The following is a 26,317-nucleotide window of genomic DNA, read 5'->3' on the forward strand; positions in this document are numbered from 1 at the left end:
CTTGAACTGTAATGTGTCCAGGATTTTTCTTATATATGCCTTCTGGTCTTCAGATGCTCTGCCTGTTTGCTGGCGGGGGGCCGTAGCGGTCCCTTTGCTTCTTCCTCCTCTGCGCTCTGGGTTCCCCTCTGTTGCGTGCCTTGCTTGCCTTGGATTTCCCTCTTCTCCTTCCTCTCCATATTTGCCCCTTGCTTCTTTTCTCCTTATGTCCTTTCTCTCTTATACTCATGGCTGCAGGGGTTGATGGACTCCGCATACTCGGCTGGAATGTGATGGGCCTGAACGACCGCATCAAGCGGGCTCTGGTTTTATCTCAGGTGAGAAAGTATAAAGCAGATGTCATATGCCTCTCCGAAACGCACTTGGTTGGTACTAGAACCTTGGCTCTCAGGAAACCCTGGGTTGGTCTCTCCTATCATTCCACCTTCTCAGCTAACTCCAGGGGGGGTTTCAGTTTTAGTGCGGAAGTCGGTTAATTTCCATTTAGTTTATAGCCAAATTGACCAATATGGCAGGTATGTATTCCTTAGGGCCTATGTTAACCGTACACTTTTGCACATACTTGCTGTTTATATCCCCCCCCCCCCACCTACAATAATGAAGTACTCCGGCAGGCAATGTCGTTTATTGCTACTTCTCCCTCGGCACCAGTCCTTTGCATCGGAGACTTCAATAATGTTTTAGATCGGTGGGCTGAGCTTCCCCCTTCTCTACCCTCTGCTTCCCCGTCCCCCACACCGTTTGCAAGGCTGGTTTCCGAGCTTGGACTCCTGGATGTTTGGAGGTTGAGACACCCCAAACAACTCCAATACTCTTGCCACTCGGCCAGCTTTCACACGTTCTCCAGAATAGATTTGGCCCTCGTTTCCCCTGATCTCACTGCTAGAATACTGGATGTCCAGTACCTAGAGGGGAATCTCGGACCACTCACCCTTGCTGGTGGCCCTAGATTCTGTGCCTGTCTGTGGGGCTAATCTGTGGAAATTGAATCCCTTTTGGTTGACCTTGCTGACTGACCCTGAGACCTTGGCCCGTGAATGGAGTGATTTTGAGGTTCATAATGCGTCCTGTTCTGATCAACTGGTTAAGCATGACGCATTTAAGGCTTCGCTGCGGGGCTCCTTCATACGACAAATAGCTAATGTCAAGAAATCTAGTAGGGAGGAGGAGGTGAGCCTGGAGCTTGCCTGTTCCCAATCCGAGTCTGTTTACCTTACTACTAAGACCCTTGGTGATCGAGTTACTTGGCTTTTCTGGCTCGGGGGGAGAGAACTGGGGGTTCCATTCAGCAGATCTGTGATACCCAGGGTGAAATGGTATATGCCACTCCTGAAATAGCTCAGGTTTTCCAGTCCTTTTATTCCTCGTTGTATGCCTCTAAAGTCACTTATACCTCCACTCAACTACAGCAATATCTTTCATGCATTGCCCTGCCGCAGTTGTCCCAACAATCTGTAGATATCTTAGATGCTAATATCACTCCAGAGGAAGTTGAGGCTGCTATTGCCTCCTTCCCTAATAAAAAGGCCCCGGGTAGCGACGGTATACCGGTTGAAGTCTATAGACAATATCGTGCATACTTTGTCCCCTATCTTTTGACTCTTTAATGCCCTGTTGGAGGGTGCTCGTTTGCCTCCCTCTATGTCCGAAGCTATTATTGTGGTGATCCTCAAACCAGGTAAAGACCCTACGGCCCCAGAATCCTACCGCCCAATCTCATTGCTACCTACTGATGTCAAGATTTTGGCCAAAATTCTGGCACTTAGACTCAATAGTGTTATCACCTCGTTCATTCATGATGATCAGACAGGATTTATGCCAGGCAAGTCCACTCTCCAAAATTTGAGGCGACTGTTTTGTCACCTGCAGATGGGGGACCAGCCCGAGTCGGGGGCTGTGGTGGTTTCCTTGGATGCTGCCAAGGCCTTCGACTCTGTGGAATGGGAGTATTTGTGGGAAGTCCTTAGACGGTTTGCTTTTGGCCCCAAATTCATACGCTGGGTACAATTACTCTATTCCTCCCCCGTGGCTCGAATATCTGTCAATGGCTATGTGACGTTCCCATTTGCTTTGTCCCGTGGTACTAGACAGGGCTGCCCACTGTCCCCTGCCCTTTTTGCTCTGGCTGTGGAACCATTGGCATGTTTCATTAGAGCGTCCTCTGATGTTAGGGGCATCACTATTGACGGACATGAGGATGTTATTGCATTATATGCCGATGACATGCTCTTGTTCCTCAGAGACCCTGATGCTTCCCTGACCTCCCTTCTGGGTATTGTTGATACATTTGGCCTTTATTCCGGCCTGACTATCAACTGGAATAAGTCTAGTGTCTTTCCCATATCTGGTATTCTTCCTGACCCGTTGCCAGTTGTGTCCTCCTTGGCCTAGACCCTTCGCTTTCAGTATCTTGGTGTCTGGATCACTCCTAATGTTAAGTCTTTTGTACATCAAAACATTGACCAGGTCACGGTGGATCTGAAGCGACGGATTCATGTATGGAAGAAGCTTCCCCTTACTGTCACGGGTCGCATTAACCTGATCAAGATGGTGATGCAACCGAAATATCTTTATCTATTGCAGCACTCTCCTACCTATATCCCAAAGAAAATTTTTACTAACATTGATAGTGTGCTTTCCTTTTTTGTTTTGGGCGACAAAACGCCTAGGGTTGCCCTGAGAGCTCTGGTTAGGGCTAAATTGGATGGAGGTTTGGGCTTTCCCAATCTCCGGGCCTGTTATCTAGCTGCTCAACTTGCACATTTGTCTAATTGGATTCTCAGTAGGGATAGTCCCACGTTTGAGAGATTCTTTGCCGAGTATGTGGGGTCTCACTTCTCCCCTCTCCAGTTCATTCTCTCTGCCTCTTCTACTGCTGGTCTTCCTCCTTTACTCCGTCAGTCACTACTTGTATGGCGCCAAACTCACTCCTACTATGCATGGCAAGGTACAGACTCTGACACGCCACTTTGGTTCAACCCAGAGTATAGGGAGTTATTGCAGCTCTCACAGGACAACATATGGATTGGGGCGGGCCTTACCACAGTTTCGCAACTGTATGATAACGGTGTTTTCAAATCCTTCACACAACTGAAGGAGGAGCTTGAAATATCCAATAGATCCTTTTATCGCTATCTACAGCTCCGCCATGCGGTGCAGGCACAGTTTGGGACCTCGCTCCCGTCCATTTCTGATTCCCCGATTAAAGACATGGTTATGAACTTGGGTACAAGACACCAAGTTTCCATTTTATATGGTAGTCTTAATGCCCACATCTCCCCGAATATATATTAGTTTTCACATTGGCAAAAGATTGGTTATAAGGAAATTACAGTATGTGTCTCAAAGAATCCTGCTGTAGGAGTTCATTCAATTAAAATAAAGCTGAAGATGCACACTGTTTTATTGCTTGCAAATACTGATTATAGAACACATTTTAAAACCAGTCAGATAAACTATGTCAGAATACCAGTGTCACTATTTGCAAAAGATGACACCAGTTGAAACTATTATATAAGGAAAATAGCAAAGATGAATACATAGTAGAGGTCCTCTCACACACAAGCAGAAAATCATAAGTACTTTGTTACATTTAAATAAATGCAAGACTTCCAAACATTTGCATTACAACGTTTCCAGCGTCAGTGCAAAGAAAATTACTGAAATGACCAAAGAGTTTACAGAGCCTGATATGTTTACAGCAGGTTTATGTCATACTCCACTGATTATTTCATAGAAAAGTACCATTTTTCTTTTCATTCCTTTTCATTCATACATGTGGATTTTGTATGACTGATTTCTGCTACTTAAAATAAGATGAGGATTGTTGTTAAGAGATCCCATTCTTTTCCTTATGCTAAGTTTTCTGTTCAAAAGCAAGTGAAATGCCAAGGTAGGAAATATGTATGCTGCATATTCTGATATATCATGCTATAGATATGTGAGCTGGATGCTAAAATAAATACATTGTACAGATGAGACATTTGAAAGTTTTCAAGGAACATCTGTATCAATGGCAAAAATCTTTCAATAGATAATTATAAGAATGGCTGTAAGTGTATCAGCTGTATACTCTGCACGTGTTTTTTTCAAAACTCTGCCATCTTTTAATTAAAAAAATTGCAACATTTATATTTATTTTCTTAACATATTAAAAACATTAAATGGTACTACTCTGTTTATTTGCTTCATTAAGGGTCACGCCAATGGAAATAAAGATAATTAACTCATTCTCTTTTTCCGGGATTCTGCTCGTTCAGTGCTGCTAAGGCAATGTGTTTATTCCATAATTATCAAATGGAATAGTAAAATTAAACATAACCACAACCAATCACAAAAAGCTTCAATAAGGAGACTGTGTGTGTTGTGGTATTATGGTCATCCAGATGAGCCAGGCAATCGGTACCTGCCCCATCCTTCTCTCAGCACCCTTTACTGGCTCTCTAAATATTCATAATATGATTGTAGTTTCAGAAAAGAAAAATAAAATGAGACATTTATTAAGTTTCTAAAGCAACTCTTCAATAGGTATCATAAGTGTCATGAACAGAGAACTAGGTGAATGTTTCCACGTCTCAGTGCATCTGTTGTAAACATCTGACTTTGTCATTGCATGGAGCAACCGCCATGTGGGAGAGAATCCTGCAAAATTATGGCCACTGATTTGGAGAGGTACGTCATTGTGCCAAACCGTCCACTGGGGGCACTGTCATAGAATAAGATGCAAATTCCAGTTACCGGGTCAACTTGCAACATGGCCTCGTCTGCGCCAAGCACTTTCTGTACATTGGAAAGGAAAGACAAAACAAAAAACCTTAAATGCACAAAGTTAACAAACACAATATTTTTGTTACACAATTTTAGAAATCCCAGTCATAGAAATAATTTTATTGCAACATAAATTGAGCACTATGTTTTATCTCCAAATATTCCATCTGGGTCAATGAGAAAATCAGTGGACACACTGCTGAAATCTAGCAAGGAGTATTTGTAGATGTAAGCCAGGGATGGGGAACCTTCGGCCCTCCAGCTATTGTTGAACTACACATCCCAGCATGCCCTGCAACAGTTTTAGCATGGCCAAATAGCAAAACTGTAGCAAGGCATGCTGCTATGTGTAGTTCAACAACAGCTGGAGGGCCAAAGGTTCCCCACCCCTGCTGTAAGCAGTGGTTAAGATTACTTTCAGTTCTAGGATGTAATCAATATCAAGGTTCCCTTTAAAAGTTGTTCACACCAGACAGTGTGATAGCATATTTTAAACTGTTGCTATAATGCTTCTGACACAGATATCATTGATCCCTATGACAAATACTACTTTTATTCACACCTAGATAATACACATACAGCACACACACTGCTTACTGACAATACACCTTATCACTGATACTATACCCTGCTCACACACACTCTGCTCACTAACACAATGGCAGCAGGAATGAGGTGTAGGGGCTCTACCTGGCATAATGTATATAAGGGGATATACCTTGCATAATGTGTACAAGGTGCTACACCTGGCATAATGTATATAATGGGCTCCACCTCTCATAATATGTATAAAGGGCTCTACCTGGCATAATGTGTACAATCGTCTCTAGTCTGTGGCGAAATGTGTATAAGGGGCACTACTATGTGGAATAATGTGTATGAGGGGCACTACTGTGTAGCATAATGTGTAAGAGGGGACTACTGTGTGGTGTAATTTGAATAATAGACACTACTGGAATTATTCTATTCTTTTTACACGCACCTTTGGTGCATCCTGTCTGTCTTTTAAATTCTCTTTTCGGGCACAGGGCACCAAAATGTCTAGTTAAAGCTCTGCTCAAAAATACCAGTTTTCTGGGGGACACCCGCAAATATTATCACCCCAATGTACCATGGAGGGACAGGCACATTGCAGGGACGGGCTAGTTTTGGAGACCCTTGTGTGTGTATAGTATATTGATACATCAGGCAATATCACATACCAGTGTGCCAAGTGGGCTTGGCACACAGCGCAGTTGCCCTGAGGGCGCACGGCCAGCGGCATGTAATGAGTCAAATTGACTCATTACATGCCGCCTCTGAAGTCTGCGCCGTGCGCCGCAGCCGTGCTGTGAAGGAGAGAGCAGCGCCGGGCAGGTGAGAAGGAGGAGGAGGGGGGGGGGGGACTGGAGCCGCAGCAGCGCTATTTCATTGGTAGTAAGCGGTTCCTCCATCCCAGCATCCACAGCAGCGCCGGGCAGCCTATACGGAAGGAGAGGGGGATGCTGCAGCGGCGCTTACCTCCAATGACATAGCGCTGCTGTGGCTTCAGTCCCCCTCCCTCCTCCTCCTTGTCTGATGCCTGCACAGAGGGAGATGCCAGCACGAGGAGCCTGTCAGCGGGGAGAAGGTAAGTATATCCCTCTCTCTCTCTCTGGGGGACACAGTCTGCCATAATGTGTAAAAAGGGGTCCTGGCTGCCGCAATGTGTAAAAAGGGGGACTGGCTGCCGCAATGTGTAAAAAGGGGGACTGGCTGCCGCAATGTGTAAAAAGGGGTCCTGGCTGCTGCAATGTGTAAAAAGGGGGCCTGGTTGCTGCAATGTGTAAAAAGGGGGCCTGGCTGGCGCAATGTGTAAAACAGGTGGACTGGCTGCCGCAATGTGTAAAAAGGGGGACTGTCTACTGTAATGTGTAAAAAGGGGGACGCTGTCTGCTGTAATGTATAAAAGGGGCTCTACCTGGTGTAGTGGCGCTACTGTGCAGCGTAATTTGAATAATGGAGACTACTGTGCACCGTAGTATGAATTGTTATTATTTTGTGGCCACGCCCCTTCCCCATGAAGCCACACCCCTATATATTTTTCGCGCACCTATGCCGCGCACTGCCCCTATCTTGCATGGGGGGGGCGCGCCAATGTCGTTTCTTGCACACAGTGCTAAAATGCCTAGTTACGGCACTGTCACATAACACAGTACGATTTTGGGCTATAATATTGTGCCCACTGGTGTTATATACTGCAGCTGACAAGCAGACTTTACCTGGGCTAGCCATGGGATTTCTAGTGCTGCGGATTCTAGATGACCTCCCAAATTGCAGGTTGTAATCTGATATATACCCCTTTCGCTCGATCCGGGATTTTTCAGATGGCCCCTTTCAGACTGAGTCACAACCCAGGTCGATCCAGCAATAACCCAGCAATGATTTCACATTCAGAGACTTTGGACAAAACAAGAGTTATGGTAGACTTAGCATTGTTAACTCTGTTTCTCCGAGGTCCACAGTATCCACAGGATTCACGATGTGTTGTAGGTGGCGTCAGAGGATCAGGCACCAAACAGTTAAAACTTTTGGGCTCTAAGCATGCATAGGTCCAGCCTGCCCAAAATCCCGCCTCCTGGCCCAGGGAATTCAGTTTGTTACAAAGAAGGAGCAGGATTAGAGCGAGAATTAAGAGCTATTCCAGCAAGAAGAACACACACACACACACACACACACACACACACACACACACACACACACACACACACACTTCCATACCAGAAGTGTGTGTAGAGATGTTCAAATCAGGTGCGTCAGGGTGGGTTCCCTGTGAATACTGTGCACCTCAGAGAAACAGAGTAAACAATGGTAAGTCTACCATAACTCTGGTTTTCTCCTTCAGGGTCCACAGTATTTTACAGGATTCACGTGCTCAGCTGAGGCACCACGGTGGGCTGCCCATGAAGAGCCTACTGAATGGGTAAAATGGGCAGAGACATTATCCGGGATAGGGAGATCGGCTTGAGAGTAGAGTATGCTTCTCAGATAGTCTTCTGAAGCTATCTAGCCAATGTTTACTTATTGGCAGGCCATCCTCTCTTGTGAAATCCATATAGAACAAAGAGAGTATCTGTTCTTCTGATGGTACTGGTACGATCCACATAGATCCTTAGTGCACGAACTAGGTTCAATGATGCATGTCCCACTGATTGATCAAGTATTTGAAAGGTCGGAATTACTATTTCTTCATTAACCACTTAACTGACGATTTATTTCGCCGAAAACCGCTCCGAAATTGTCGGGTTTTTTTTTTATGAGTGAATTAGGTGAAGAACATGACTTAAAACCCTATCCCAAATGATTTTAGTTAAAAAAATATATATATATTTTTATTAAAATATTTTTTTTCCCAAACATCAAAACATCGATCGGAAACATCGCGACCATCGGAACATTGCGGCTTTCCTTTATGAAAGCCAGGGCAGCCTGCAGGTATACAGGGCGGGTCTGGGGGTGGTTTGGGAGGGTTAATTTATTCTCCCCAGCGGCTGCCATTGTCTGCAGCCGCTGGAGGGGGTGATCCTACCGTGCTGACCGATCAGCAGTGATCGGCAGCACGGCAGACACAGGGGGAGAGTGCAGGGAGGCAGGGGGACCTTCCGGTCCCTCTGACAGCAGCAGCGGAGGGAAGTTTATCTTCCCTGCCACTGCTGATAGTCTCTATCTGACTGGTCGCATCCTGTGCGACCAGGTCAGATAGAGCACTTGCAGGCATGGTCGCATCTGATACGACCATGCCAGGCAAGTGGTTAAGATGGAACTTTGAGAACACCTTAGGAAGATATCCAGATTTAGTTCAGAGAACCGCTCTGTCTGTCTATTCTAGCTGAAGCAATTGCCAGTAGAAAGAGAACTTTAGCTGCTAACCATTTGAGAGCCACGCATTGTAGGGGTTCAAATCAGGCATCTTGAAGCACCCTGAGAACCAGTCCTAGGTACCAAGGAGCTGTTGGAGGTACACACGGAGGCTGCATGTACAGCATTCCCTTGAAAAAAAGAAGTTATGCTTGGTCCATTCCAGCTTGAAGGAAGACTAGAATTCTTGAAATGCTGAAGGACATTGAGTAAAATTTTCTGGCAGAGCACCACTGAAAATAAGCGATAATGCAGCTCAAAAAATAAGATTTTACTCACCGGTAAATCTATTTCTCGTAGTCCGTAGTGGATGCTGGGGTCTCCGTAAAGACCATGGGGAATAGACGGGCTCCGCAGGAGATTGGGCACTCTAAAGAAAGATTTAGCACTACCTGGTGTGCACTGGCTCCTCCCTCTATGCCCCTCCTCCAGACCTCAGTTAAGGAAACTGTGCCCGGAAGAGCTGACAGTACAAGGAAAGGATTTTTGGAATCCAGGGTAAGACTCATACCAGCCACCGTACAACTTGTGATAACATTCCCAGTTAACAGCATGAACAACAAACAAGCATCACTCAACTGATGCCACATAACATAACCCTTTAGTAAGCAATAACTATATACACGTATTGCAGAAAGTCCGCACTTGGGACGGGTGCCCAGCATCCACTACGGACTACGAGAAATAGATTTACCGGTGAGTAAAATCTTATTTTCTCTAACGTCCTAGTGGATGCTGGGGACTCCGTAAGGACCATGGGGATTATACCAAAGCTCCCAAACGGGCGGGAGAGTGCGGATAACTCTGCAGCACCGAATGGGCAAACACAAGGTCCTCCTCAGCCAGGGTATCAAACTTGTAGAATTTTGCAAATGTGTTTGAACCGGACCAAGTAGCAGCTCGGCAAAGCTGTAACGCCGAGACCCCTCGGGCAGCCGCCCAAGAAGAGCCCACCTTTCTTGTGGAATGTGCTTTCACAGATTTTGGATGCGGCAATCCAGCCGCAGAATGAGCCTGCTGAATCGTGCCACAGATCCAGCGAGCAATAGTTTGCTTTGAAGCAGGAGCACCCAGCTTGTTGGATGCATACAGGATAAACAGCGAGTCAGTCTTCCTGACTCCAGCCGTTCTGGTTACATAAATCTTCAAAGCCCGGACTACGTCAAGCAACTTGGAATCCTCCAAGTCACAAGTAGCCGCAGGCACCACAATAGGTTGGTTCAAATGAAAGGATGACACCACCTTTGGCAGAAATTGCGGACGAGTCCACAATTCTGCCCTGTCCATATGGAAAACCAGATAGGGGCTTTTACATGACAAAGCCGCCAATTCTGACACACGCCTAGCCGAAGCTAAGGCCAATAGCATAACCACTTTCCACGTGAGATACTTTAGCTCCACGGTCTTAAGTGGCTCAAACCAGTGGGATTTCAGGAAACTCAACACCACATTAAGATCCCAAGGTGCCACTGGTGGCACAAAAGGGGGCTGAATATGCAGCACTCCCTTAACAAACGTCTGAACCTCAGGCAGTGAAGCCAGTTCTTTTTGAAAGAAAATGGATAGGGCCGAAATCTGGACCTTTATGGACCCTAATTTTAGGCCCATAGTCACTCCTGACTGTAAGAAGTGCAGGAATCGACCCAGCTGGAATTCCTCTGTAGGGGCCTTCCTGGCCTCACACCAAGCAACATATTTTCGCCATATATGGTGATAATGCTTTGCTGTCACGTCCTTCCTAGCCTTTATCAGCGTAGGAATAACTTCATCCGGAATGCCTTTTTCCGCTAGGATCCGGCGTTCAACCGCCATGCCGTTAAACGCAGCCGCGGTAAGTCTTGGAACAGGCAGGGCCCTTGTTGCAACAGGTCCTGTCTGAGAGGCAGAGGCCAAGGGTCCTCTGTGAGCATTTCTTGCACTTCCGGGTACCAAGTCCTTCTTGGCCAATCCGGAACAATGAGTATTGTTCTCACTCCTCTTTTTCTTACAATTCTCAGCACCTTTGGTATGAGAGGAAGAGGAGGAAACACATAGACCGACTGGAACACCCACGGTGTTACTAGTGCGTCCACAGCTATCGCCTGAGGGTCCCTTGACCTGGCGCAATACCTTTTTAGCTTTTTGTTGAGACGGGACGCCATCATGTCCACCTGTGGCAGTTCCCATCGATTTGCAATCTGCGTGAAGACTTCTTGATGAAGTCCCCACTCTCCCGGGTGGAGGTCGTGCCTGCTGAGGAAGTCTGCTTCCCAGTTGTCCACTCCCGGAATGAACACTGCTGACAGTGCTAGTACGTGATTCTCCGCCCAACGAAGAATCCTGCTGGCTTCTGCCATTGCCACCCTGCTTCTTCTGCCGCCCTGGCGGTTTACATGGGCCACTGCAGTGATGTTGTCCGACTGAATCAGCACTGGTTGGTTTCGAAGAAGAGGATCCGCTTGACTCAGGGCGTTGTATACGGCCCTTAGTTCCAGGATATTGATGTGCAGACAAGTCTCCTGACTTGACCACAGCCCCTGGAAGTTTCTTCCCTGAATGACTGCCCCCCATCCTCGGAGGCTTGCATCCGTGGTCACCAGGACCCAGTCCTGTATGCCGAACCTGCGGCCCTCGAGGAGGTGAGCATTTTGCAGCCACCACAGAAGAGACACCCTGGCCCTGGGGGACAGGGTGATCAGCCGATGCATCTGAAGATGCGATCCGGACCACTTGTCCAACAGATCCCACTGAAAGATCCTCGCATGAAACCTGCCGAAGGGAATGGCTTCGTATGACGCCACCATCTTTCCCAGGACTCGCGTGCAGTGCTGCACCGATACCTGTTTTGGTTTTAGGAGGTTTCTGACCAGAGTCACGAGCTCCTGAGCCTTCTCCTCCGGGAGAAACACCTTTTTCTGGTTTGTGTCCAGAATCATGCCCAGGAAGGGCAGACGCGTCGTAGGAATCGGCTGCGACTTTGGAATATTCAGAATCCAGCCGTGCTGTCGCAACACTTCCTGAGAGTGTGCTACGCTGATTAGCAACCGCTCCCTGGACCTTGCCTTTATGAGGAGATCGTCCAAGTATGGGATAATTGTAACCCCTTGCTTCCGAAGGAGCACCATCATTTCCGCCATCACCTTGGTAAATATTCTCAGTGCCATGGACAGGCCAAACAGCAATGTCTGGAATTGGTAATGACAGTCCTGTACCACAAACCTGAGGTACTCCTGATGAGGTGGATAAATGGGGACATGCAAGTACGCATCCTTGATGTCCAGAGACACCATAAAATCCCCTTCCTCCAGGCTTGCAATGACCGCTCTGAGCGATTCCATCTTGAACTTGAATTTCTTCAGATAAATGTTCAGGGATTTTAATTTAAAATGGGTCTGACCGAACCGTCCGGTTTCGGTACCACAAACATAGTGGAATAGTAACCCCTTCCCTGTTGAAGGAGGGGAACCTTCACTACCACCTGCTGGAGATATAGCTTGTGAATTGCTGCCAACACTACCTCCCTTTCCATGGGGGAAGCTGGCAAGGCCGATTTTAGGTAACGGTGAGGGGGCGTCACCTCAAATTCCAGCTTGTATCCCTGAGACACAATTTGTATAGCCCAAGGATCCAACTGTGAGCGAACCCACTGGTGGCTGAAATTTCGGAGACGCGCCCCCACTGCTCCTGGCTCCGCCAGTGGAGCCCCAGCGTCATGCGGTGGATTTAGTGGAAGCTGGGGAGGACTTTTGTTCCTGAGAACTAGCTGCATGGTGCAGCTTTTTTCCTCTAACCCTGCCTCTGGCAAGAAAGGATGCACCTCTGACTTTCTTGCTTTTTTGTGAACGAAAGGACTGCATTTGGTTATACGGTGCTTTCTTTGGCTGGGAGAGAATATATGGCAAGAAATTTGACTTCCCAGCCGTAGCTGTGGAAACTAGGTCAGAGAGACCGTCCCCAAACAATTCCTCACCCTTATAAAGTAACACCTCCATGTGTTTTTTAGAGTCGGCATCACCTGTCCATTGCCGAGTCCATAGGACCATTCTGGCAGAAATCGACATTGCGTTTATTCTAGAGCCCAGCAGGCAAATGTCCCTCTGGGCATCCCGCATATATAGGAAAGCGTCTTTGATATGCCCTAGGGTCAGTAAAATAGTCTCCCTGTCCAGGGTAACTATCTCCTCAGACAGAGTATCTGTCCATGCTGCTACAGCACTACACATCCAGGCCGAAGCAATTGCTGGCCTCAGAAGAGTACCAGAATGTGTATAAACAGACTTCAGGATACCTTCCTGCTTCCTATCCGCAGGATCCTTTAGGGCGGCCGTATCCTGTGACGGCAGGGCCACCTTCTTAGACAAGCGTGTCAACGCTTTGTCTACCCTAGGGGAGGATTCCCAGCGTAACCTATCCGTTGGCGGGAAAGGATTCGCCATAAGTAATCTTTTGGAAATTAGTACTTTCCTACCCGGGGAATCCCACGCTTTTTCACATAACTCATTTAATTCATGTGAAGGGGGAAAAGTCACTTCTTGCTTTTTCTCCCCAAACATATAAACCCTCTTGTCAGGGACAGGGTTTTCCTCCGATATGTGCAATACATCCTTCATTGCTATAATCATGTATCGGATGGCTTTAGTCATTTTAGGCTGCAACTTTGCATCGTCATCGACACTGGAGTCAGAATCCGTGTCGACATCTGTGTCAACCAAATGGGATAGTGGGCGCTTTTGAGACCCTGACGGCCTCTGAGCTGTAGAATCAGACATGGGTTGAGACCCTGACTGATTATCCAACCTTTTATGCAAGGAGCTTACGTTATCATTTAACAACTTCCACATATCCATCCAATCAGGTGTCGGCGCCGACACCACATTCAATTGCACTTGTTCTGCCTCCACGTAACTGTCCTCGCCAAACATGTCGACACAAACGTACCGACACACCGTACACACACAGGGAATGCTCTAATGGAGGACAGGACCCCACAAGGCCTTTTGGGGAGACAGAGAGAGAGTATGCCAGCACACACCCCAGCGCTGTATAACCCAGGGATTACACAGTAACTTAGTGTTTACCCAGTAGCTGCTGTTTATGATAATTTGCGCCTAAATTTATGTGCCCCCCCTCTCTTTTTACCCTTTTTCTACCTTGATACTGCAGGGGAGAGCCTGGGGAGCTTCCTCTCAGCGGAGCTGTGGAAAGAAAATGGCGCCGTTTAGTGCTGAGGAAGAAGGCCCCGCCCACTCAGCGGCGGGCTTCTGTCCCGGGTCTGTGTAAATAAAATGGTGGGGGCTCGTACATATATACAGTGCCCAGCTGTATATATGCGTCTTTTTGCCAAGAGGTATCCTAATTGCTGCCCAGGGCGCCCCCCCTGCGCCCTACAGTGACCGGAGTGTGTGGGTAGTGTGGGCGCAATGGCGCACAGCTGCAGTGCTGTGCGCTACCTCATGTGAAGACAGGAATCTTCTGCCGCCGATTTCGATGTCTTCTTGCTTCCGCCGGCTTCTGACTTCTGGCTCTGCGAGGGGGACGGCGGCGCGGCTCTGGGAACGGACGACCAAGGTTAAGATCCTGTGTTCGAACCCTCTGGAGCTAATGGTGTCCAGTAGCCTAAGAAGCGCAACCTAGCCGCAGTTAGTAGGTTTGCTTCTCTCCCCTCAGTCCCACGTAGCAGAGAGTCTGTTGCCAGCAGAAGCTCTCTGAAAATAAAAAACCTAACAAAATACTTTCTTTACTAGTAAGCTCAGGAGAGCCCACTAGGAGCACCCAGCTCTGGCCGGGCACAGATTCTAACTGGGGTCTGGAGGAGGGGCATAGAGGGAGGAGCCAGTGCACACCAGGTAGTACTAAATCTTTCTTTAGAGTGCCCAGTCTCCTGCGGAGCCCGTCTATTCCCCATGGTCCTTACGGAGTCCCCAGCATCCACTAGGACGTAATAAGAATTTACTCACCGGTAATTCTATTTCTCGTAGTCCGTAGTGGATGCTGGGTACTCTGTAAGGACCATGGGGTATAGACGGGCTCCGCAGGAGACTGGGCACTCTTAAAAGAAAGATTAGGTACTATATCTGGTGTGCACTGGCTCCTCCCTCTATGCCCCTCCTCCAGACCTCAGTTAGGGAAACTGTGCCCGGAAGAGCTGACATTACTAGGAAAGGATTTGGAATCCAGGGTAAGACTCATACCAGCCACACCAATCACACCGTACAACTTGTGATAACTATACCCAGTTAACAGTATGAAAACAAGAATGAGCCTCATTAACAGATGGCTCATAACAATAACCCTTTAGTTACGCAATAACTATATACATGTATTGCAGAGAGTCCGCACTTGGGACGGGCTCCCAGCATCCACTACGGACTACGAGAAATAGAATTACCGGTGAGTAAATTCTTATTTTCTCTGACATCCTAGTGGATGCTGGGTACTCCGTAAGGACCATGGGGATTATACCAAAGCTCCCAAACGGGCGGGAGAGTGCGGATGACTCTGCAGCACCGAATGAGCAAACTCAAGGTCCTCCTCAGCCAGGGTATCAAACTTGCAGAATTTTGCAAAAGTGTTTGAACCCGACCAAGTAGCAGCTCGGCAAAGTTGTAAAGCCGAGACCCCTCGGGCAGCCGCCCAAGAAGAGCCCACCTTCCTCGTGGAATGGGCTTTTACGGATTTAGGATGCGGCAGTCCAGCCGCGGAATGTGCAAGTTGAATCGTGCTACAGATCCAGCAAGCAATTGTCTGCTTTGAAGCAGGAGCACCCAGCTTGTTGGGTGCATGCAGGATAAAGAGCGAGTCAGTCTTTCTGACTCCAGCTGTCCTGGAAACATATTTTCAGGGCCCTGTCTACGTCCATTAACTTGGAATCCTCCAAGTCACGAGTAGCCGCAGGCACCACAATAGGTTGGTTCAAATGAAATGCTGATACCACCTTAGGAAGAAATTGAGGACGAGTCCTCAATTCCGCCCTGTCCATATGGAAAATCAGATATGGGCTTTTACATGACAAAGCCGCCAATTCTGACACACGCCTGGCCGAAGCCAAGGCCAACAGCATGACCACCTTCCACGTGAGATATTTTAGCTCCACGGTCTTAAGTGGCTCAAACCAATGCGATTTTAGGAAATCCAACACAACGTTGAGATCCCAAGGTGCCACTGGAGGCACAAAAGGGGGCTGAATATGCAGCACTCCTTTAACAAACGTCTGAACTTCAGGCAGTGAAGCCAGTTTTTTTTTAAAGAAAATAGACAGGGCCGAAATCTGGACTTTAATGGATCCCAATTTTAGGCCCATAGTCACTCCTGACTGTAGGAAGTGCAGAAATCGACCCAGCTGAAATTCCTCTTTTGGGGCCTTCCTGGCCTCACACCAAGCAACATATTTTCGCCATATGCGGTGATAATGTTTTGCTGTCACATCCTTCCTAGCCTTCATCAGCGTAGGAATGACTTCATCTGGAATGCCCTTCTCCGTTAGGATCCGGCGTTCAACCGCCATGCCGTCAAACGCAGCAGCGGTAAGTCTTGGAACAGACAGGGCCCCTGCTGTAGCAGGTCCTGTCGGAGCGGCAGAGGCCATTGGTCCTCTGAGATCATCTCTTGTAGTTCTGGGTACCAAGTTCTTCTTGGCCAATCCGGAACGATGAGTATAGTTCTTACTCCTCCCTTTCTCACTATTCGCAGTACCTTGGGTATGAGAGGAAGAGGAGGGAACACATAAACCGACTGGTACACCCACGGTGTCACTAGCGCGTCCACAGCTATCGCCTGAGGGTTCCTTGACCTGGTGCAATATCTTTTTAGCTTTTTGTTGAGGCGGGACGCCATCATGTCCACCTGTGGCCGTTCCCAACGGTTTACAATCAGCTTGAAGACTTCTGGATGAAGTCCCCACTCTCCCGGGTGGAGGTCGTGTCTGCTGAGGAAGTCTGCTTCCCAGTTGTCCACTCCCAGAATGAACACTTCTGACAGTGCTAGCACGTGATTCTCCGCCCATCGAAGAATCCTTGTGGCTTCTGCCATTGCCATCCTGCTTCTTGTGCCGCCCTATCGGTTTACATGGGCGACCGCCGTGATGTTGTCTGACTAAATCAGCACCGGTTGGTTTTGAAGCAGGGGTTCTGCTTGACTCAGGGCATTGTAAATGGCCCTTAGTTCCAGAATATTTATGTGTAGGGAAGTTTCCTGACTCGACCATTGTCCTTGGAAGTTTCTTCCCCGAGTGACCGCCCCCCAACCTCGGAGGCTTGCATCCATGGTCACCAGGACCCAGTCCTGTATGCCGAATCTGCGGCCTTCGAGAAGATGAGCACTCTGCAGCCACCACAGCAGAGACACCCTGGCCCTCGGGGACAGGGTGATCAACCGATGCATCTGAAGATGCGATCCGGACCACTTGTCTAATAGATCCCACTGGAAGATCCTTGCATGGAATCTGCCGAAGTGAATTGCTTCGTAAGAAGCTACCATCTTTCCCAGGACTCGTGTGCAGTGATGCACCGACACCTGTTTTGGTTTCAGGAGGTCCCTGACCAGAGATGATAATTCCTGGGCCTTCTCCTCCGGGAGAAAGACCTTCTTCTGTTCTGTGTCCAGAATCATGCCCAAGAACAGCAGACGCGTCGCAGGAATCAGCTGTGACTTTGGGATATTCAGAATCCAGCCGTGCTGATGCAGCACTTCCTGAGATAGTGCTACGCTGACTAGCAACTGCTCTTTGGACCTCGCCTTTATCAGGAGATCGTCCAAGTACGGGATAATTATAACTCCCTACTTTCGGAGGAGTATCATCATTTCGGCCATTACCTTGGTAAATACCCTCGGTGCCGTGGACAGACCAAACGGCAACGTCTGGAATTGGTAATGACAGTCCTGTACCACAAACCTGAGGTACTCCTGGTGAGGTGGGTAAATGGGGACATGCAGGTATGCATCCTTGATGTCCAGCGACACCATAAAATCCCCCTCTTCCAGGCTTGCAATAACCGCCCTGAGCGATTCCATCTTGAACTTCCTTATATAAGTGTTCAAGGATTTTAAATTTAGGATGGGTCTCACCGAACCGTCTGGTCTTGGTACCACAAACATTGTGGAATAGTAACCCTGTCCCTGTTGAAGGAGGGGTACCTTGATAATCACCTGCTGAAGGTACAGCTTGTGAATAGCCGCCAGTACTACCTCCCTTTCTTTGGGAGTATCTGGCAAGGCCGATTTGAGGTAACGGCGTGGGGGAGTGGCCTCGAACTCCAGCTTGTATCCCTGAGATACCACTTGCAGTACCCAGAGATCCACCTGTGAGCGAACCCACTGGTCGCTGAAGTTCCGGAGACGCGCCCCCACCGCACCTGGCTCCACCTGTGGAGCCCCAGCATCATGCGGTGGACTTAGTGGAAGCAGGGGAGGATTTTTGTTCCTGGGAACTGGCTGTCTGGTGCAGCTTTTTCCCTCTCCCCTTGCCTCTGGGCAGAAAGGAAGCGCCTCTGATCCGCTTGCCTTTCTGGGGCCGAAAGGACTGTACCTGGTAATACGGTGCTTTCTTAGGCTGTGAGGAAACCTGAGGTAAAAATGTCGACTTCCCAGCTGTTGCTGTAGATACGAGGTCCGAGAGACCATCCCCAAACAATTCCTCACCCTTATAAGGCAAAACCTCCATGTGCCTTTTAGAATCAGCATCACCTGTCCACTGCCGAGTCTGTAATACTCTCCTGGCAGAAATGGACATTGCATTAATTCTAGATGCCAGCCGGCAAATATCCCTCTGTGCATCCCTCATATATAAGACGACGTCTTTAATATGCTCTATGGTTAGCAAAATAGTATCCCTGTCGAGGGTATCAATATTATCTGACAGGGTATCGGACCAAGCTGCTGCAGCACTACACATCCATGCTGACGCAATTGCAGGTCTCAGTATAGTACCTGAGTGTGTATATACAGACTTCAGGATAGCCTCCTGCTTTCTATCAGCAGGCTCCTTTAAGGCGGCCGTATCCTGAGACGGCAGTGCCACCTTTTTTGATAAGCGTGTGAGCGCCTTGTCCACCCTAGGGGATGTCTCCCAACATAACCTGTCCTCTGGCGGGAAAGGGTACGCCATCAGTAACCTCTTAGAAATCACTAGTTTCTTATCGGGGGAACCCCACGCTTCTTCACACACTTCATTCAACTCATCAGATGGAGGAAAAACCACTGGTTGCTTTTTCTCCCCAAACATAATACCCTTTTTAGTGGTAACCAGGTTAATGCCAGAAATGTGCAACACATTTTTCATTGCCGTAATCATGCAACGGATGACCCTTGTGGATTGTACATTTGTCTCATCCTCGTCTACACTGGAGTCAGACTCCGTGTCAACATCTGTGTCTGCCATCTGAGGTAGCGGGCGTTTTTGAGCCCCTGATGGCCCTTGAGACGCCTGGGCAGGCACGGGCTGAGATGCCGGCTGTCCCACTGCTGTCACGTCATCTAACCTTTTATGTAAGGAGTTGACACTGTCGGTTAATACCTTCCACATATCCACCCACTCTGGTGTCGGCCCCGCAGGGGGTGACATCACACTTATCGGCACCTGCTCCGCCTCCACATAAGCTTCCTCATCAAACATGTCGACACAGCCGTACCGACACACCGCACACACACAGGGAATGCTCTGACTGAGGACTGGACCCCACAAAGTCCTTTGGGGAGACAGAGAGAGAGTATGCCAGCACACACCACAGCGCTATATAATACAGGGATGTACACTATACTGAGTGATTTTTCCCCTATAGCAGCTTATTTACACAGTTTTGCGCCTAAATTTATGTGCCCCCCCCCCTCTCTTTTTTACCCTTGAAGTCTGGAACTGCAGGGGAGAAACTGGGGAGCGTCCTTCCAGCGGAGCTGTGAAGAGAAAATGGCGCTGGTGTGCTGAGGAAGATAGCCCCGCCCCCTCAGCGGCGGGCTTCTCCCGCTTTTTTAAATGTATAATGGCGGGGGTTAATGTACATATACAGTTTATCAGACTGTATTATGTGCTTTTCGCCAAGTAAGGTAATCTAATTGCTGCCCAGGGCGCCGCCGCCCCCCCCCCCCAGCGCCCTGCACCCATCAATGACCAGAGTGTGTGGTGTGCTAAGGGAGCAATGGCGCACAGCTGCAGTGCTGTGCGCTACCTTAATGAAGACCGGAGTCTTCAGCCGCCGATTTTCAACTTCTCTTCGTTCTTCTGGCTCTGCAAGGGGGACGGCGGCGCGGCTCCGGGAACGGACGATCGAGGTTGGGCCCTGTGTTCGATCCCTCTGGAGCTAATGGTGTCCAGTAGCCTTAGAAGCACAAGCTAGCTGCAAGCAGGTAGGTTTGCTTCTCTCCCCTCAGTCCCTCGTAGCAGTGAGTCTGTTGCCAGCAGGTCTCACTGTAAAATAAAAAACCTAACATATACTTTCTTTTCTAGGAAGCTCAGGAGAGCCCTTAGGGTGCATCCAGCTCTGGCCGGGCACAGATACTAACTGAGGTCTGGAGGAGGGGCATAGAGGGAGGAGCCAGTGCACACCAGATATAGTACCTAATCTTTCTTTTAAGAGTGCCCAGTCTCCTGCGGAGCCCGTCTATACCCCATGGTCCTTACGGAGTACCCAGCATCCACTAGGACGTCAGAGAAAAATCAGTAAGAGACACACCAGTGAATACAGCTGCAAAGCGAGTACACGCACCACGTGTACTTAGTCTCATTGCGTCTCAGATGGAAGTAGGTAAATGCAGTTCATGGCGGGAAATTTGGAGAAAACTGGTCATGAATTGGGAGGAGGGGCGACCAGTGGAGAGTCTTACTTCCCAATGCTGACATTCACCACAGGGTTTGCGGCCTCATTAATCCCCAGAGCCTATGATTCCTGAGGTCTAGCGCTGGTGCACCATGGGTGGACAACAACGTCTGCGACTGTCCGGTAGTCTCCCAACCCGAGACAGTAAAGCAGCATCACATGCGTCTTAAACCACTAACTGGATACAGATGCCTTATCTTCACCACGTGCTCCGGACGCTGCCTGGGATTGTCAGCGCGGACCTGCTAGTACATCCAGCTAGTGCCCGCCGTAACGCCAGTGTTTACACGAAGATAACTGTCTGTTGCGACTCCAGCGGGAAGTTATAAGAGGGACTATTAAATTATATGTTTAAGGCGCAAACTAAAGCCGCTTTGGAAAAAAAGACTATGTAAAATAATAAAAGTTTGAAAAGCTTTCTACAGTGGTCGGGCTTCTGTTGCACTAAACAAAAAACTGAATTCCCTGGTTCAGGAAACAGGGTTATAGGGAGGCTGGACCGATGCATGCTGGGAACCAAAAGTTGTAACCGTTTAGTACCCGATCCTCTGATGCCACCTACAATCCTATCGTGGATCTTGTGGACCCTGAAGGAGAAAATGCGGATAAGGGTTTTGATAACATATACTAAAAACAATTTTAGACACATATCAAGATAATAATAGGACTATACTAAGCTATGTGTCTAAAACCTATTATCATCTAGATGGTAGGGCTGTTATGCACTGTACGTATGTATTTATTCTATGTTTTTGTTTTTCTTGTATAGTTTCATTAGTTGCCACGGCAACCGCACTGCTAGCGCCGCCAGATGACATCACGGGTCGTCAGCACGGTATTACAGAGTATCCCCAGGCGCCCAGCGTGTGTAGCGTCTGGTTACCTAGGTGATGGAGACGCGGCGCGGCTGGATGACGCCAGGGGTGAGCGACGTGACAGCGCTGTTCGGCGTCCGGACGACAGCATGGCGCCGTGGAGCAGGTGAGTGGCATTTTATCATGATTGTATGGTTTGGGTAGGGTATATATGTTTGTCTAATGTTCAGTTTGGGTTGTTAAGGCCCTGAGGACGGGGCAAGTCCCCGAAACATGTCGGAGCAATAAACTGATTTTTCTACATCTGCACCAGCCTGCGTGAGTGCCGCCTTCATTCTCCATTGCATCCACTGAGGAATACACCTCTGGGAGGGCACCGCAGCACCTTAAACAGACATAAGAGGAGTGCCGGGATTTTTTGTATGTATTGTATTGGATAGCTGTCGGTTGGATGCCACATCTACCAGGGGCACCTTTCCAGGCCAAGGCACCATCTGTTTTCGTGGTTTCTTACTCAGGACTTTTTACTTTCATGAAAAGCTTCTAGCTTCTTTGTTTTTAAACCTTTCACTTGGTGTGTCTCTGTTATTGCATACGTCCTTACCGCAGTGTGAGGTAATTGGCAGACACCTTTACAGTGAATCAACATGGATAACAACGCAGAAATGGAATCTACATTAGAGCTTATACACAAGGATGCCAGCGAACGACTAAGCTTCTCTGACATAGAGGCTAACGCCATATTAATAGAGAGACGGCTGGATGATGATCCTGTCAAGAGTACTTGTGATGAATTATACAAGAAATGGCTGAGGTTGAAACAGAGGGAAGTGGATTTCCTCTACCATGGAATCTCTCTATCCGATTATTATCCTAATAATCTTATACCTCGTGGTTTTAGGATTCGCAACTCACCGACCATAGGACGATTTAATACAGCTTTTTGTCGGCGGTGGGTTGCGATCCTAAACAAATGCTCCATGGACCTATTGCTGCTAGTTGTGGAAGAGTCCACCAGGGAGCTTAACCTAGTAAGAGAGCAACTGGTACAGTTCGAGGGTGAACACAAGCCCGCACTACAGCTGGATACCCAAACGGATTGGATTGCGAAACTAGGTACCCAAATTGAACAATACCGACAAGATTTAGTACGTTTCAAGAAGGATAAACTTGCTACAGTACAGAGAGACTATCAACAAAGGCAAGTTTATCCTTGGTTGGGCGGTACCCGGGCATCACAGGACTATAAACAACCCAACTGGCGATCAAATTCACGTTGGCGGAGGGAACAACAGACGGGGGCTAGCACCTCAGCAAGCGATTCAGAAGGACCCTCTGGCAATACATCTCAGTCTGAAGGGGCCTTCCCTTTAGGCCATGGAGCACAGGGAATTCGCACCCGGTCCAATCGTACCCCCCAACCAGGAAGAGGGAAAGGACGCGGAGGGCGAAACAAAATCAAAGGATCATTCGCACAAAAACCGCCGAGAGCTTAAAAGAATTGGTCTTCAATTTATCTTCGGTACCACTATCAGACCAAGAATATCATCTATTAGCGAAAGGACTGTCGTTTGTGCCCACGGTTCTCCCGGACCCTTTGGAGAGGAAAGTGGAATTACACAGATTAGGTAGAACTTTGAGGCGGCAAGAATACTTCAACTCTCGGCCCGTTGATCACTTAGAGTCGAAGGTTCCTATACAGTTACGTCGGATAGCCCCGCGATCTAACTTTGACCCTCCCAGCCTGAATCCTTCAATCAGGACGTTTTTGCGTATGTTGGAGACTGAGGACACTAGTTTAAAGACGGATCAGGTTCATCTTAACCTTACTAGAGCTGAGATGACTACTTTGCGGGACTTGTCCCTTAGAACGGACATAGTAGTTCGTAAGGCTGATAAGGGCGGGTCCATAGTGATACAAAACCTTGATGAATACATTAAAGAATGTGAGCGTCAACTTAAAGATACCAGGGTTTATAAGAGGCTCATGATGGACCCGACCAAAGAATACAAAAGGGAATTAGATGCATTTCTGTTAACAGCCAAGGATCAGGGCATAATTGCAGATGATTTAGTAAAGGCTCTCACTATTGAACATCCCAAGGCCCCACTGTTTTATACGGTGACCAAGGTCCATAAAACCTTGGTGGACCCGCCTGGCAGGCCCATTGTGTCTGCTAGAGGGTCGTTATACCACCCTATTTCAGTGTACCTCGATGCCTTTTTAAATCCATGTATCCAATCACTTCCTTCTTATTTAAAAGACACTACATCCCTTCTGCTACAGCTACAAGCCCTGGGCGATATACCAGAGGGGGTGTTGCTTTGCAGCTCGGATGTTACTAGCTTATACACTTGTATACCGCACGAGGCGGGTATTGAAGCTGTGAGAGCCCTTATTCAAGATAATGTCATTTATCAAGGTCCAGATATACCATTCTTTTTGTCATTGTTGGATAAAGTCCTAAGACGGAATTATTTTGTCTTTAATGGCCGATTTATCTTACAACTTGCAGGGTGTGCGATGGGGTCCGCCGTGGCCCCATTGTACGCAAATGCATTCATGCATCAGGTCGAGACCCGAATGTTTTATTTGGACCCTACTATTAAGTCTAAGGTAGTTTATTTTAGAAGGTACATCGATGATTTAATAGTATTATGGCAGGGGTCTAGAGAAGATTTGATCAACCTGTGGGAGGACCATAATGCGACCCAGCACCCGGTACAGTTTATCTTTATCATTGATGGTACCACGGTCAACTATTTGGACGTAGCCATTACTATCAATCAGGGCAAGCTGTCAACTTCTCTATTTGTTAAGTCGACTGATAGAAATATGTTACTTGACTATCGTAGTTTTCACCCTAGTTCATTGAAAAGGGGTTTACCCTTTTCGCAGTTTATGCGGGTCAGACGCATTACATCAGATCCCAATGATACTGAGACAGCCATGGGTAATATGCTGCTTAAATTTGCACAACGGGGTTATCCCCTAGGGGAACTTGAAAAAGCTAAATCTAAGGCCCTTAGCGTTCCACGTGAACAAGCATTATGTCCCACAGTTAAATCCCGTAGGACCAATAATCCGATTCACCACGGCCACAAATAGGAATATTAAAAAGGCTAAAGCACTATGGCCAATCATACAGACGGAGGGAGCTCTGTCATCATTGGCCCATACTTCCTTACTGCCTAGTTATACTAGGGGTCGTAATATTAGTGATCACATAGTTAAATTAGACGTTACCCAACTTACTAGTGCACAGGAAACCCATTTTTTGAGAACTAAACTGGGGTGCTTTAGGTGTTTGGGTTGCGCCACTTGTAACACACTAATGACGGGAAACACATTTAACCATCCCTTAACTGGGAAGAAGATTCCCATTAAACATCGCCTTACATGTACTTCCACACACGTGGTGTACCTTTTGACATGCCCATGTGGTCTTGCCTATGTGGGCAAGACCATACGTCAGTTTCGTGAACGTATGGCCCTACATAGGAGTGCAATTAAAAAAGCATTAGAGAAAGGTCAGAGTGATCAACCGTTTGCCCGCCATTGTTTGGAATTTAAACACGGGGTGGCTAGCATTAGGGCCATCTTGATTGATCACGTTCCCAAGACACTTAGAGGGGGAGATAGGGATCGAGTGTTATTACAACATGAGTCCAGATGGATTTATAAACTGGGGACCTTATCCCCTCGAGGCCTGAATGAAAATCTTGGCCTTCAGAGCTTTTTGTAAATTTCTTTTGTTTTATTCTCATCGTGCCCCATTGTTTAAGATTCTTGATTATTGGGGACTGATACAGTTTACATACCATTCACTTACCACTTGGCATCATCATCCTTTATCTTTCGATTTTCTTTATCTTTCGATTTTTTTTGATTTTTAGATTTTTTGGTTTAGCCTCAAGAGAATTTTTGATTGCTATATAGGCTAGTAATAGAACCATGTAGCTTACGATAGCTTAGTATAGTCCTATTATTATCTTGATATGTGTCTAAAACCTATTATCATCTAGATGGTAGGGCTGTTATGCACTGTACGTATGTATTTATTCTATGTTTTTGTTTTTCTTGTATAGTTTCATTAGTTGCCACGGCAACCGCACTGCTAGCGCCGCCAGATGACATCACGGGTCGTCAGCACGGTATTACAGAGTATCCCCAGGCGCCCAGCGTGTGTAGCGTCTGGTTACCTAGGTGATGGAGACGCGGCGCGGCTGGATGACGCCAGGGGTGAGCGACGTGACAGCGCTGTTCGGCGTCCGGACGACAGCATGGCGCCGTGGAGCAGGTGAGTGGCATTTTATCATGATTGTATGGTTTGGGTAGGGTATATATGTTTGTCTAATGTTCAGTTTGGGTTGTTAAGGCCCTGAGGACGGGGCAAGTCCCCGAAACATGTCGGAGCAATAAACTGATTTTTCTACATCTGCACCAGCCTGCGTGAGTGCCGCCTTCATTCTCCATTGTATCTATATATATATATATATCTTTAAAATTATAAATTCATACCAAGCAGTAAAGATGGTGTAATATTTAGTAATACTGCATCACAGCACTGAGATCATGGGTTCGATTCCCACCGTGGCACTAACTGTGTGGAGTTTGTATATTCTCCCTGTGCTTGCATGGGTTTCTTCCGGGTGCTCCGGTTTCTTCACACAATCCAAAAATATACTGGTAGGTGAATTGGCCCTCAACAAAATAAACCCAAGTGTGAATGTGTCTGCGTGTACATGTTATAGGGAATATATATTGTAAGATCCACTAGGGCAGGGACTGATCTGAATAGCCAAATATTCTCTGTGAAGTGCTGTGGAATGTGTGTGCACTATATAAATAACTGGTAATAAATAAATAAGGAGTTTTATGGTAAGAATTTACCTTTGTTAAATCTTTCTGCGAGGTACACTGGATTCCACAGGGAATAACATCAGGTGTAGAGTAGGATCTTGATCCGAGGCACCAACAGGCTAAAAGCTTTGACTGTTCCCAAGATGCTCAGAGCCGAATCCTCCGTGCACAGGAGCTCAGTTTTGTTAACCAGTCCAATGCAATAGCAG

The 26,317-nt window shown here is 47.6% G+C and overlaps 1 protein-coding gene across 12 annotated transcripts in view; it reads right to left on the bottom strand.

Moving 5' to 3' along the window:
- Positions 1–3,385: 3,385 nt before the first annotated feature.
- Positions 3,386–26,317, bottom strand: part of PHKA1 (phosphorylase kinase regulatory subunit alpha 1) — an 828,488-nt gene continuing 805,556 nt past the window's right edge. For all 12 annotated transcript variants that reach the window (XM_063937031.1, XM_063937029.1, XM_063937030.1 and 9 more), the window contains one exon: positions 3,386–4,779. In XM_063937031.1, the coding sequence (XP_063793101.1) occupies positions 4,606–4,779 (174 nt within the window). In that variant the 3' untranslated portion in view covers positions 3,386–4,605. The remainder of the gene's footprint in view (positions 4,780–26,317) is intronic.

This window comes from Pseudophryne corroboree, chromosome 8, assembly GCF_028390025.1.
Source record: "Pseudophryne corroboree isolate aPseCor3 chromosome 8, aPseCor3.hap2, whole genome shotgun sequence".
NCBI classification, from domain to species: Eukaryota; Metazoa; Chordata; class Amphibia; order Anura; family Myobatrachidae; genus Pseudophryne; species Pseudophryne corroboree.